Source organism: Kogia breviceps, chromosome 6 (assembly GCF_026419965.1).
Source record: "Kogia breviceps isolate mKogBre1 chromosome 6, mKogBre1 haplotype 1, whole genome shotgun sequence".
NCBI lineage: Eukaryota > Metazoa > Chordata > Mammalia > Artiodactyla > Physeteridae > Kogia > Kogia breviceps.
In genome coordinates, this window is record NC_081315.1 from 14,236,844 (window position 1) to 14,252,046 (window position 15,203).

Here is a 15,203-nt window from a genome sequence, read left to right on the forward strand (position 1 = left end):
CGTCTTCTGCCTCCTGCCCTTTTCTCATTGTTCTTTAAAGTTCAGTTCATCTTTTCAAAAAAGCCTTATTATTAAAGGTCTATGATGTTTGCTTCTCCTCTTTCTCTATTACCTTTTTATCTCCCTTCTCCCTCTCTCCCTTTCTCCTCTGTGTAAGACATCAACAACGTCCAGGAGAAGACCACCCACGCGTGCTCAAAGGCTCGGTGAGGTAGAGCCAGCTTGCTGGAGCTGACAGCTCGATTCCCGAGCTCGCCCCTGGCCACCGTGGGCTCTGCCTGCGATTGCACGAAACTCCCCCTGCAGCTGATGGGATGCGGGGAGCGTGCACCGTGCTGACACCTGCTGTGGCTTTTTCCTCTATGTAACACTTCTTGATCCTGCTATGGATTTATAATTAGAAGCTTAATTAGCGTAAAAATATTTAATATAAAGTAAGGTGAAGATAGATACTATATTTTAAAATATCCCCTTTATTTCCTGCCACCAAAATCCTAATCTTCTTCCTGCCCTTCTTCCAGCACATGATAGCCAAGAGTGCAGGGCACAGCCTGCTCCACCAGATTGTAGGGGTGCTCAAATTCACCCTACGGCCCCCTCAGGGCCCTGGTGGGAGGCCCCACTTTCAGCCTTCTGCACCCACGGGAGCTCTTTGGTTCTCTCCCTCAGTTACGCTAATGCCTGCAGCGCAGACGCCGCTGTAGACACCATTGCTGGACCGAGGGGGGACACTACAGGCCAGCCGCCTGGTACGAGCAGTAAGTTTTAGACAATAAAACCAATTAACTTTCTCACCACGTGCAAAGTTCTAAGCAGTGTCAGTGGCAAAGTGACATCTCCAGTAGCGTGCATTTCTTCTACCGTCTTCCCCTTACTGTACCCCTCCCTTGCACCTTCAGGAGAGAAGAGGAAAATCTCAGTTGTGCATCTTTTTCTTTTATCTCTTTCTGTCTGTCTGTCTCTCTCTCTCACACACGCACAAAGTATCAAAGTCATCTTTGCTTTCCTTCCCCATTTGGAGCCGTTGCCTTAAGATCTCTCACTTACGTGGTGGCCCCAGGTGAGAGGAGCCACTCAAAGTGTGTGTCCACGTAGGGGGCCCTTTGTCATCAGTGTGGACCTCTTCCTTCACCACGCTGGCTTTTTTTTTTTTTTTATCCTGCCGCTGTCAGTCAGGTGACGGTCAGAAATAGGAACTTGGTTGTCACGCCTCTTTGTGGAACCCCCAGCTGAGGGCACCCTAGGTTTTGAGATTCAAATAAAATTAGGTTTTATTGTCCCTGTTCCTCCCTAGTGCAGCAGGGAACTCAGTGTCATTCACAGCACGTCGGTGGATCCTAAGGAGCTTGTTTGCCTCTTGGTCACGTCAGCCTTACACCTCTGATACATGTTCTGCCTTTTCTACATGATGTAGCTGCTAATTCTTTTCTTCCCCAAACACTGTCAGCTCAAGATTGAACACATCTTTACTGGGGTGTGTTGTAGGGTATTGCATGAAATTTAGTGATTAAAATTGACACTACCCGAACATTTTTCCTTTTTTTTTTCCCTACAGGACCTTAGTGTCTTGTCATGACGCTGGGCCTGGGAGAGAACCCCTCTTCTCTCCAGCTGGCTTGCCCCTTACCCCCAACCTCCCAAGTTATCCTCCTTTCCTTCCTTCCCTCTATTAATTAATTAATTTATTTACATCTTTATTGGAGTATAATTGCTTTACAATGCTGTGTTAGTTGCTGCTGTATAACAAAGTGAATCAGCTATACATATACATATATCCCCATATCTTCTCCCTCTTGCGTCTCCCTCCCACCCTCCCTATCCCACCCCTCTAGGTGGTCACAAAGCACAGAGGTGATCTCCGTGAGCTATGCGGCTGCTTCCACTAGCTATCTATTTTACATCTGGTGGTGTATATATGTCCTTGCCACTCTCTCACTTTGTCCCAGCTTACCCTTCCCCCTCCCCATGTCCTCAAGTGCATTCTCTCCATCTGTGTCTTTATTCCTGTCCTGCCCCTAGGTTCTTTTTTTTTTTTTTTTTTTTTTTTCCCTAGGTTCTTCAGAACCATATTTTTTTGATTCCATATATATGTGTTAGCATGCGGTATTTGTTTTTCTCTTTCTGACTTACTTCACTCTGTATGACAGACTCTAGGTCCATCCACCTCACTACAAATAACTCAGTTTCATTTCTTTTTATCACTGAGTAATATTCCATTGTATATATGTGCCACATCTTCTTTATCCATTCATCTGTCGAGGACAGTTAGGTTGCTTCCATGTCCTGGCTATTGTAAATAGTGCTCAGTGAACACTGTGGTACATGACTCTTTTTGATTGTGGTTTTCTCAGGGTATATGCCCAGTAGTGGGATTGCTGGGTCGTATGGTAGCTCTATTTTTAGTTTTTTAAGGAACCCCCATACTGTTCTCCACAGTGGCTGTATCAATTTACAATCCCACCAACAGTGCAAGAGGGTTCCCTTTTCTCCACACCCTCTCCAGCATTTATTGTTTGTAGCTCTTTTGATGATGGCCATTCTGACCAGTGTGAGGTGATATCTCATTGTAGTTTTGATTTGCATCTCTCTAATGATTAATGATGTTGAGCATCCTTTCATGTGTTTGTTGGCAATCTGTGTGTCTTCTTTGGAGAAATGTCTATTTAGGTCTTCTGCCCATTTTTGGATTGGGTTGTTTGTTTTTTTGATATTGAGCTTCATGAGCTGCTTATAAATTTTGGATATTAATCCTTTGTCAGTTGCTTCATTTGCAAATATTTTCTCCCATTCTGAGGGTTGTCTTTTCGACTTGTTTATGGTTTCCTTTGCTGTGCAAAAGCTTTGAAGTTTCATTAGGTCCCATTTGTTCATTTTTGTTTTTATTTCCACTTCTCTAGGAGGTGGGTCAAAAAGGATCTTGCTGTGATTTATGTCAGGAAGTGTTCTGCCTATGTTTTCCTCTAAGAGCTTTATAGTGTCTGGTCTTACATATAGGTCTCTAATCCATTTTGAGTTTATTTTTGTGTGTGGTATTACAGAGTGTTCTAATTTCATTCTTTTACATGTAGCTGTCCGGTTTCCCAGCACCATTTATTGAAGAGGCTGTCTTTTCTCCATTATATATTCATGCCTCCTTTATCAAAAATAAGGTGACCATATGTGCGTGGGTTTATCTCTGGGCTTTCTGTCCTGTTCCATCGATCTATATTTCTGCTTTTGTGCCAGTACCATACTGTCTAGGCTACTGCAGCCTTGTAGTATAGTCTGAAGTCAGGGAGCCTGATTCTTCCAGATCCGTTTTTCTTTCTCAAGATTGCTTTGGCTATTCGGGGTCTTTTGTGTTTCCATACAAATTGTGAAATTTTTTGTTCTAGCTCTGTGAAAATTGGCACTGGTAGGTAGTTTGATACACATTGCACTGAATCTGTAGATTGCTTTGGGTAGTATAGTCTATTTCACAATGTTGATTCTTCCAATCCAAGAACATGGTCTATCTCTCCATTTGTATCATCTTTAATTTCTTTCATCAGTGTCTTACAGTTCTCTGCTTACAGGTCTTTTGTCTCCTTAGGTAGGTTTATTCCTAGGTATTTTATTCTTTTTGTTGCAACGATAAATGGAAGTGTTTCCTTAATTTCTCTTTCATTTCTCATTATTAGTGTATAGGAATGCAAGAGATTTCTGTGCATTAATTCTGTATCCTGCTACAAAACCAAATTCTTTGATTAGCTCTAGTAGTTTTCTGGTAGCTTCTTTAGGATTCTCTGTGTATAGTATCATGTCACCTATAAACAGTGTCAGTTTTACTTCTTCTTTTCCAATTTGGATTCCTTTTATTTGTTTGTCTTCTCTGATTGCTGTGGCTAAAACTTCCAAAACTGTGTTGCATAATAGTGGTGAGCGTGGGCAACCTTGTCTTGTTCCTGATCTTAGTGGAAATGGTTTCATTTTTTCACCATGAGAATGATGCTGGCTGTGGGTTTGTCATAGATGGCCTCCATGATGTTGAGGTAAGTTCCCTCTATGCCTATAGTGTATGCCTAAAGTGTATTCTGTTGTTTGTGGATGGAATGTCCTATAAATATCAATTAAGTGCATCTTGCTTAATGTGTCATTTAAAGCTTGTGTTTCCTTATTTATTTTCAGTTTGGATGATCTGTCCATTGGTGAAAGTGGGGTGTTAAAGTCCCCGACTATGATTGTGTTACTGTCGATTTCCCCTTTTATGGCTGTTAGCATTTGCCTTATGTATTGAGGTGCTCCTATGTTGGGTGCATACATATTTACAATTTTTATATCTTCTTCTTGGATTGATCCCTTGATCCTTATGTAGTGTCCTTCTTTGTCTCTTGTAATACTCTTTGTTTTAAAGTCTATTTTGTGTGATAGGAGAATTTCTACTTCAGCTTTCTTTTGATTTCCATTTGCATGGAATATCTTTAGCTTCTTGCCTTTTGGGAGGTCTGAGGTCTTCTGCCAGCGTTCAGTGGGTGTTCTGAAGGAGTTGTTCCACTTGTAGATGTGTTTCTTTAGCTGGAAGTGAATTTTAAACGGTCGTAAGAATGAAGCTTTATATTTATAAGTGTTAGTAAATGTAAACAGTGTTGAGATATACAGAGTTTTGGAAGACAGAGATTGAGGTGATAAGATCAGGCCCAGAGGGTTTTTTTTTCCCAAAAGCCACTAGTGTTTTGCTAAGTTTGCAGTTGTCTGTGACACAGCATGATAAATGTGATCTTTGACTTATGCAACTGTTTTCCACGTTGAGGAAAAAGGACACATAAATGCTTGAGAGTCAGTGGAGTGTGATGAAAAGAAAAAGAATAACTCTTTCTTGGGAATCAGGAGAGAGGAAGGTTTATCCAAGATTTCCCACAAACTTCAGTTTAATCGTGAGTTTTTGCACAAGGCCTTTTCTGTCTCATAGTTTCTTCATCCGTCTAAATGGGGGCTCATTGCTTCTCAATTCCAGTAGTTTCTGTTGAGCTGTGGGACCTGTTAAACTTGTGATGTGTGCTCGGTGCTGCGCTGGCAGCGATGTCACACGTATCCTCTCATTTAATGGTCAGCCTCTGGAGTAATCATAGTTCAGCAGCTTTGCAACATGGGTTCATAGCTTCGGCTCCAGCTCGCTGCACCGAGGCCATGGTTCCCATGTGCCAGACTCTAGATTGGTGTCCTTCCATCAGGAATTTCTTCCCCATCTATGGGGAATGATAGTGAATGGATCATGTTGTAAAATTTTCCTAAAGCTAAAGATATTATATTCAATTATTTCCTTTTGTCATTAAAAATACATGTTATTCGGTTTAGGAAATAATAGTGATAGTAGAACGCTGTTTTATAGGTCTCTGCTTATCACAATAAAACATATGCAAATCTTTGCTAGTCCTCTCCTCCCGTCCCTTTTTACTTTTTTGTAGCTATAAAAGCCTCCCAACACTTGGCTTAGGAAATACTGTCTCAAACCAAATTGGCATGTACACCTGCCAATTTTAAGAGCAAAGCTACAAAAATATGAAGGGAAGGATGGTATTTTTTAGATATTTAGCAATAATTTAGAGCTTACATTTGATCTAGTGGCAATGCTATCCTATATGTGGCAGCTTCATTCTGATTGAATATCATCTACGTTGGGTTTTTACCTGTGAATATTTAACTTTTGGCAAGAAATGTTTTTTTAAGGAACCCTGAAAGGATATCCTTTCCCACCTTTCACCAAAGCCCTGGGTCAGGAATCACCTTGACTTGTCATTTGTTGGTCCTCTTCAGTGCTGATAGTGCTTTGCTTTACTTTTTTCTCAGTGACACGAATGAAGTTGACATACCACCCAACACTCGAGTTGGCACCAAACGCTATATGCCTCCAGAAGTGTTGGATGAGAGCTTGAATAGAAATCACTTTCAGTCTTACATCATGGCGGACATGTACAGTTTTGGACTCATCCTTTGGGAGGTTGCTAGGAGATGTGTATCAGGAGGTAAGTGATAGCGATACTGTTGGAGCTACTACACATCCTTTCTTTCTGATCAGAAATCAGAGTTATCTTGTTTACAGAATCAGGTTTGATTTGATTTCCCCCTTTATTTCTGTTGATGCAGTCACAGTCCTCCCAGGAAACGATATTTAACCTCTTAGAATTATCTTTGACTGCCTCCTTCCCTTCACTTGCTACTGATGAGTCGCTTCCAGAGCTTCCTCTTGCCTTTTCAGAGATCACCCCCTTCTACCGTATGTGTTTTCTCCTCTCTCTCTTGAGCTCTTCCTCTGGCAGGTGCTCCATCGAGTGAGACGCCCCTCTCCCGCCCCTTCCAGCCTCTTCCTACCAACCTCCTGGCTCCACCCCCAACATCCGTGACGCTTTCCCTGTGGCTTCCTGTGCACAGATGAAGGGAGACACAGAAATGTAGGGCAGGGCACCCATTGTGGAACCCTTCTACTTCTTGACTTTCTGTAATACTTCCTCATAAAGCAGTTTGAAAACATCAGTTTGTAGCAAAAGGAAGTTAAAGCACAAGAATATCATTATTGTTCATGATAACTTTTCTACAAACTAAGGATTCCCTAGGAGGACTAAGAAGACATTCTTAAATATTCAGAGGTAACATTGCTGCTTGTAGTGTTTTGCTTACTGCTGCATAATCTGCTTTTGAGTAGGTGAGGAGCTGAGCTGCAGGCTCTTCAGTATCAAGTGCCCTGTTTATGCCTCTACTCATGGTTGTACTTGTTCGGAGACCTTGGCGCTGCTGCCTTCCCTCACGATGGCTGGTTCCTCACGCTCTCAAAAACTTGAGCTTGTCCGAGAGTGTGAAAGTGCAGCACGCACTTAACTAGGAGGGGGACTCTTTTTCTTGGACCTGCCATTTATTATTTGTGAACCTTTGACCGGTTACTACATTTTTCTTTGTTTCAGTTTTTTTATTGTCAGAAAGAGGTGAATTATTGTATCTACCTCAGATGGTTGTGAGGTTTCAATGATTGTAGAAAGAATTAAAACTGCCTGGCGTATAACTAGCACTCAATACACGTTAGCTAGCGTTTTAAATTTTCATTTCGGTTGGTAGAGGTTTAACTTATATTTAGATTAATATTTAAATATGAAGGAGAAACAGTAAATCCACAGGCATTCACACTTCTGTAGAAAGATCATCTTCAATGATGTGCCTTCGAATCACTCTGGGAATTCCGTGCCTCTTAAGCACATTTTAAAATAGAACAGGGCTTCCCTGGTGGCGCAGTGGTTGAGAGTCCGCCTGCCGACGTAGGGGACGCGGGTTCGTGCCCCGGTCCGGGAGGAACCCACGTGCCGCGGAGCGGCTGGGCCCGTGAGCCGTGGCCGCTGCGCCTGCGCGTCCGGAGCCTGTGCTCCGCAATGGGAGAGGCCACAGCAGTGAGAGGCCTGCGTACCACAAAAGAAATGAAATAAAATAAAGTAGAACACATTCCCTCTAAAGTAAGAGAAGTCTTTAGGCCAAAAGGAAAGTCAATGTATGTAGGAAAATTTTCCTAACCAGATATTCTATAAATCTCCCATCATAATTATGATCTCATGCTTTATTAAGAATAAATGAGCCTATTTTTGAGTAATATGCCTATACTTATTTTATTAAGACAGGTTTAAAGGAGTAGTAAAGTACAAGATTACTTTTCTAATTATGTTTTCTTAAACATCTAAAGCGAATAGGGCTACAGGAAGCCTATATTTGAAAACCTGAGGAGGACCGGAATAAAGGAGAAATGATTCTCTGCTTAAAAAAAAAAAGCCAGCCTTATGTAAACAGCAGGATATTAATTTCTTTGCTAGGGCTGTCTTTGCCTGTGGAGGTTCAAGAGGTACTAAATGTTACCTTATCTCTGTATGAGATTGATGTATATTTGTCAGAGATTCCCAGCTTTGCCTCATACCAACTATATGGCCTTGGGCAAGTTACTTAATCCTTTGAAGCCAACTTTCCTCATCTGTAGAGTGTGTATAATAATGCTATCTCAGAAATGTGTTTGTGAGAATTTAATAAGGTAAATTATATAACATACCTACCTCCATGCCTGGTAGATAGTAGACTCACAGTAAGTGAGTTTCTTTTCTCCTCCGGGGGGCAAAGCACACAAATTCTATTCTCTCACACTTTCCTTTATGAAGATGTTGCAAGTCTGGGGGCTCATCTTTCTAGTCTAGGTACTTTTGGGTGAAGTAGACACATCCAGCTGTAGGCCTTTCAGACTTCGGAAGCAAAGGAAAGTTTTGAAGTTTCAAACACAAAGGCAGCAGACATGGAAAATTTTGATAACTTAATTGCATGGTAAGGAGAAAGGAGTAAGGCCTAGAGTTCAAAGACGGACTTAGATTAGTTGATAACTTTATGTGGTTGGCTCTATATCTGTTTTCCTATATGCACTTACCCCACCATCCACGCATTTAGTCCATCCAGATAATGGCACCAACATTAGGCACTGAGGGAAATTTGAGATAAATTAGATCGACATCCTTGCTCTCAAGATGTTTCCTGAGCCATTGTCTTGAGAGTTAGAAAAGGAGGAAGAACGGGAATGAAGTGAGCATCTCCTATCCATTAGACCTCGTGCTTTCATGATCTTATATAGAGATGACACACAGTGGAAGGCAATAGTAACATAGATAATACATACAATTATGCTCTGTGATCTCAGCAGGGGACAGAATAAATGGGGAGTTGGAGTGGTCTGAAAAAACTTTCAAACCTTCTGGCCCTTTATGATTATAAATGGGTTTGAGTTTACAAGAAAGGACATAATACAGGCTCCAGATTTTTTTTAGAGTAAGCCCTCAGTGAATTTAATGATGTAGTGTATTATCTTCCGACCTGGTGGTATCTGTCGTGGTCCAAACGCAGGTTGGAAAAGAATTTCCAGACACAGGGCAGAATGTAAAGAAGATAGACTTTATTAGAGGGAAGGGTCGCTGCCAGAACAGCGGGCAGACTTCCTAGGAGTCTGGGAGAGTCGAGCCTGAACATGTGCTGTTGATCAGTTTTTATAGCCAGAAAACAAAGGAATGGCCTGAGGTGAAAATTTTGTTTACTGACTGGTAGAGACACATGTACCTTCCTTCTATAGAGTGGGAGTGGGACAGGGCAGATGCCTTTCCTTATTTGGGACAGGTCCCCTTGGCCAGGTGGGCGTCGCCCAGGTGGGCTCAGGAATTTCGTAACCATGGCAACATGGTGGGGAGGGCGATTAAGAGTCTGGTAGGGGGTGCGGTGCCAGGCCGGGTCGTCCTTTGTCCCTGAAGCGCCATTGTCTTTGGAGCACCACAGTATCATCTTGTTGAGATAAAAAGCAATGAAATTTCTATAAAAGATGATTTAGGATAGGGAGAAAGGGTTCTCTAGAAAGATTGTTCAGAGCAGCAGCCTCTGAGGACAGAGGCTGCTTATAATTACCGTGAGGGGTTACTCAAATAAGGTCAGAAAGAAGACACAGGTAGCCAGCTTTTTTAAAGGACAAGAGGAAAAAAGGTAGAAATTAGATACTAGGGAAATGAAATGGGATAGAATTTAGCATGATAAGTACCTTTCCTTAAAGATGACATTCTTTTGTATTTCTTAACCGTTCTTTCAACACTACATATTTTTTTTTTTTCTAATAGTGATATATTTCTTGTAGACAGTTCCGATAGATGCAGGAAATTTAAAGAAGAAAAATCAGACAGTCATTGCACCTGAAAATCATGGTTAATATTTTTAGGTGTGTATGTATAGTTTTCCAAATTTTTAATGTGCAAAAATACATTCTTATGATTAAGCAGAAAAAATGTAAATCCGACATCTTGTTCAAGTAGGATACAGTGCCAAATTTATTATGAGGTTCATAAGCGCATGCTGCAGTAGTAGAAATAGTTACATATTGTGCAGTATGCATTTGGGGTATGTCTGGCAAATTCACAACGAGATTTAATATAGATTTTAAAACGTTTGGCGCACAGTACAAGAGCCTTTATAAAACCAGAAGTAAACTTGAGATGCTTGTTTACTTAGCTTTTGGAAGTTAGAAAAAAGGCTTGAAGGCATATAATATGTTTCATTATGCTTTCTTTTCATTTTTAAAAATTAGATCGTATCGTTTGGGCACAGTTTTTTCAAGGTTGGTGCTGTTTTTGTTTCGTTTTTGCAGTTTTTCAACCTGAACTTGTCTTTGGTACCGATAGAATTTCCTTAGAGGACAGTTTATTTGTTAGACTTTTATTTCCTCTTCACAGAAAATAATAACATTAATGAAACCATATTTCCAGGTATAGTGGAAGAATATCAGCTTCCCTATCATGATCTAGTGCCCAGCGACCCCTCTTATGAGGACATGAGAGAGATTGTGTGTATCAAGAAGCTGCGTCCCTCCTTCCCCAACCGGTGGAGCAGTGATGAGGTGAGGCTGTAGGTCACCATGTCGATGGGACCAGTGTCAAAACAGACTTTTCTCCTTTTGCCAAAATTCCGAATATTTATCACAGGAATTCTTCTTCTTTGCCGTGATGGTAAGGGTGCCTCATGGCAGTAATTTCTGTGGAGCTAAGTGCAGTGTGTTAAGTTCTCTGTTCCCTTCTCCTGTTTGAGTTTGCCACTTCCAAAATACATTGAATGGGTCAGCATTTAGCCTGCATAATCGATAACGTTATTTCGTTTGTTGGTGATGTCCTGACACTTGCACAAAGGCCGTGACATAACTGCACGTGTGTTTGTAAAGCATCATGAATTTTCTCCATGACAAACTCACGTACAGCCTTCTCCCGTTTTGATGAGAGAAAAGTAAGGCATCTGAAGAATTCGGTTTTCTGTACACAGCAGTGGTCCAAGCTGGCCTAGTTGAGATGCCCGACTGGGCTGTGGATCATCGTTAATAAGGATGACGCAATGCTGTGGGAAAAATCCACGTTTGGCCTGGCTCTGAGCCCGTGCTGGTGAAACCTAACCGGGTCTAACAAGGGGCTTCCCAGAAGGAAGAAGTGAGCCGGCCACAGCCTGGCCTTTCCTGCCCCAGCCCCTCCTGCTTCACCCCTCCTCCATCTGCCCTCCGAGCCTCTAAACCTGCCCAGGCCTGGAGAGTCCAGCAGCGTTCAGAGGGGTGGAACATTCAGAGAAGAGTCTGAAGCATCCCCGAAAAAAATGTACCAACGCCAGTGCAGGCAGATGGGCAGAACACTGTTTATAAACTAGTTCTTCACTGTTAAATGCATTTAAAAATAACCTTGGGTTCATTGGGTTTGTGGCCCGTTACTGAAATGCTAAATAATACATATGTTTTCCAGTGAGCTGTGCAGAAAGCTTTATGAAATGCTGGAGTTTATATTATTTAGAAGGTGGTTATGGGCCTTGGTATTACTCAAAACCCCTTCACTGACGATTTCTAATGAAGTGAAATTGTGCTTTTCAACAGGAAGGCCAATAATTGATATACCACAGGAGAACACAGGAGAAAGTGGTAGTGGGGCTGTGCACAGGCCATTGATCTTGTTAAATGGTACAGTGTGATGCTATTATTGTAGCAGACAGCTGTGATTTAGGAATAACCGTGTTTGTTTGAATAGTATGGAATTAGATAAAAGATTTGAGCTCACCGAGTGTTAGAAACAATCTGGGAGTGTGCAGTGGAATACAGACTCCCTGGGTATTTTTGTGTTCGTTTGATCTGACTTCAGAGGCACTCTTGTACAATCAGCAAAACCACCTGCTTGCTCCTATCACAAGGAAGCCACGAAAGTCTGTTTCCATCATTTAAGCTTTGCATGATGAGAGAAGAATCTTTATGGAATTTTATGCCTACATGGTTTTAAGAGTATCTTTAAAAAATATATTCAGGGCTTCCCTGGTGGCGCAGTGGTTGAGAGTCCGCCTGCCGATGCAGGGGACACGGGTTCGTGCCCCGGTCCGGGAAGATCCCACGTGCCGCGGAGCAGCTGGGCCCGTGAGCCGTGGCCGCTGAGCCTGCGCTCTAGAGCCCGTGAGCCACAATTACTGAGCCTGCGCGTCTGGAGCCTGTGCTCTACAGCAAGAGAGGCCGCAATAGTGTGGGGCCCGTGCACCGCGATGAGGAGCGGCCCCCACTTGCCGCAACTAGGGAAAGTCCTCGCACAGAAACGAAGACCCAACACAGCCATAAATAAATAAATAATTTAAAAAAAAAAAATATATATATATATATATATTCAAACTTCAGAAACCCCAAACTAAAAGCCAGTACCAGGTGCCAGCCTTACAGATCATACGTTCGTCTAACTGCAGTTTTCCTTTTCCGTCCTGCAGTGTCTCAGGCAGATGGGGAAACTCATGACAGAGTGCTGGGCTCACAGCCCTGCTTCCAGACTGACGGCTCTGCGGGTGAAGAAAACACTTGCCAAAATGTCCGAGTCCCAGGACATTAAACTCTGAATTGAGGGCAAAAATAGGCACCTCTGGAGAAAGCCAGTAGATACTCTTCTGTTTGTGGGCAGAGCAAAAGATGTTCCAGAAGCATCCACAGTACAAGCCGCGAACATCGTCCTGCTTCCCAGGAAGTTTAGCCTCACCTCTCAGGGAGCAGCTTGGACAAAGAGAAGTTCCCAGAAACACGGATTCATCATCGTGTCCGTCTGTAGGAGGGAGAAACTGCTTGGGTAACTTGTTCAAGATATGATGCATGTTGCTTTCTAAGAAAGCCCTGTATTTTGGGATTGCCTTTTTTTTTTTTTTTTTTTTCTTCCAAAAGATGCTTTAATTTTGCCAAAATAAAACAAATAATGTAGATGTTTTAAGGTTTATACTATTATAGTTTAAACAATAACAGCAAAGTTCTTCCCAGAAACTCTCCTGGAAGGTAAATGAAAATACGTTGTTTCCATTGGTAAAATTTTGTTGCACTCTACCAACCAACAGTCGGTGAAGTTGGAGGACAGAGTGGAACTCACCTTCCGAGCCCCTGCGCCCCACGTCTCGTCAGACGACTCGGGCCAGGCCTGCACCGGGGCGGCCGCGGCAATGTGAACGCACCCGGGCCCAAGCACCACCTGTCTGGGACCACGTTTGGGGATTCCTACAGGTGACCTTTTGCAGCTTTATAGGATACGGAACAGATGAAGGTTTTATGTGACTCTGTTAGAGGTACAATGTTGACACTATTCTTCGGAACCGCTTTGTGTTTCTGATTCGGGTAGGCTTTTCTTTCGCGGTAAAGTCCCTTCCTTTTCATTAAACACAAACAAAGCTTTTTTTTTTTTTTTTTTACGGACAGAGAATTGACCCATACGTGCTTTTGATCTCTCAAATGAAGGGATCGAGATTAAGTATAAAATTGCCATCAGGTGTGTTGAACACAAGGTGCTTTAAAATAGAGATACTTTGCTCTTGTGCTGTAAGAAGATCGTGTCAGAAAGGGAGGGGGGATGAGGGTAGAGGCGCACATGGCTTGCTTCTTCTGTACGCGGAAGAGCCCTTCACAGAAGCGTAAGGGGAAATGTATGCACGACTTATTATGTACCGGCAAAGAGGGTTTCTTTTTGTTATTATCTGCCTTTTTTTGTGTCCGAGTTAAGGGAAGGAGAGGAAACATATGTTAGGTTAATTTAACTAATTTTAAAATAGATAAATATAACCTCCAAATGGGACGGCAGAGGAATGCTAGTGGAGGCCACAGAATATTATGGCTGCTGTGATTTATTATTCTAGAATAGATATGGATCGAATATGTATATCTTAATATCTTATGTGATAGCTTCACATCTTAGGAATGCTGACTCAGCTTATTTTATTCTCCTAACGTTCAATTCACTTTTTAATTTATTATTTTTTTCTTCTCTGTGGCACTTGTGCAAAACATCTTTTCACCTATTCAATTATGTGGGGTTTTAACTTTTGAAGCAACATGAGTCAAATCATTGACAGGGCCAGTATTCCTTAGCAACAGGAACCTAATAAAGATTAAAATTGTACACATCCCTCTCACCTTTATTCATTTACTTCCTGACTGGTTTTCTTTTGCTTCTTAGAAATTCTGTAGTGTTTAGTAAAGAACTGGAAAGTAACCCCCTGCCCAGCCCTTTAAAAAAAAAAAAAAAAAAAAAAGATGTTCCTTCTAGAATACTCCAGGGGGCAGTGTTTTATAACACATTTTCATTTCACCACTGGGTGGCTGAAGGGTTTTGAAAATGTGACAGCTGCATTAAAAATGAGAAAACATTTTCCTCCCTTCTGAAGTGGGCTTGCACTGGTGACTTGTCCCTCCAGAAAAGCATCCTAGAGCAGAGACCAGCCGTGAGCTGTGCTGACGGTTTGGGAGAAGCATAAGGAGAAACAGAGTTCTGTATCCAGCTTTCACTCCCCGGTGCTCCGTAACCCCATCTCCTTTGTCACAAAGAAAGGATATTTCCTTAATCCTTGACTCTGAAAAAGGTTTCTGCTTTGTTCAAAGACTAAAAACAGTTCGTTCCAAATATAATCAGAATGCTGCTTTTATTGATGTGAAGATAACCTCAGTAGCAGTGTAAAGGCTCCTTTCTCTTGTGTCAAACCGTACTCTTTGTGACCGCTTAGAAGGAGTATTCGGCTAGAGCTAAGTGAGGTGGTCATCGGAGCCTAGGAGAGAAACTCCAGTGCCTCCAATCAGATTGTCTACGAAACAAATAAGTAAACATTTATGTCAGTTAAGTGGGGACATGTTCGTGTTTCTCTATTTTCCCTAAATTTAAGTGATGCTGGGCTTCTCTCAGGTAAAAATGTGTTTTCTTTTAGGTAAGTTCTTATACATGGATAACTTCAAATCAGGATATATTGTGGAGAGGTGATGGTTTCAGAGTCGATAGATTTCTAAGGAAGTGTTGGTTCCTGTGAAGAATGGGAAGAAATTGAAATAGTATCCAAATTTCTTCTATATTATTTGTCTGGTTGCTTTGGAACAATGAGTAGCTTACTTGCGAATCCCCAACCTGATTTCCTCACTATGAACATTTAAAACTTATTCCAGAGACACTTAAAAAGACCCATTTAGTTACTACAGTCTTTCAGTGAAACAAGAATTTATTTATGAATAGAGTTTTCTTTGTATCTTACCAAAATCCACCTTGCTTAGGGAATATTAAATTGTTCTTAAAGAGACTGCCTATTCACTTCCAAATAACTCATTTTGATTTTTAAATTTCTGGTAGCTCAGAAGTGAATTTTATTTTTTTGTTTTGCCTTTCAACAGAAGAGTGGGAACCTGG

At 41.7% G+C, this 15,203-nt stretch overlaps 1 protein-coding gene across 8 annotated transcripts in view; it reads left to right on the plus strand.

Annotated features, from left to right (window-relative positions):
- Positions 1–13,934, plus strand: part of BMPR1B (bone morphogenetic protein receptor type 1B) — a 404,692-nt gene extending 390,758 nt beyond the window's left edge. For 7 of the 8 annotated variants that reach the window (XM_059066542.2, XM_067035525.1, XM_067035524.1 and 4 more), the window contains 3 exons: positions 5,806–5,981; positions 10,269–10,399; positions 12,274–13,934. In XM_059066542.2, coding sequence (XP_058922525.1) covers positions 5,806–5,981; positions 10,269–10,399; positions 12,274–12,399 — 433 coding nt within the window. In that variant the 3' untranslated portion in view covers positions 12,400–13,934. Of the gene's footprint in view, positions 1–5,805; positions 5,982–6,275; positions 6,603–10,268; positions 10,400–12,273 lie in introns of those variants that run through there. The other variant, XM_067035528.1, reaches the window with a different exon arrangement.
- The last annotated feature ends 1,269 nt before the right edge of the window (positions 13,935–15,203 follow it).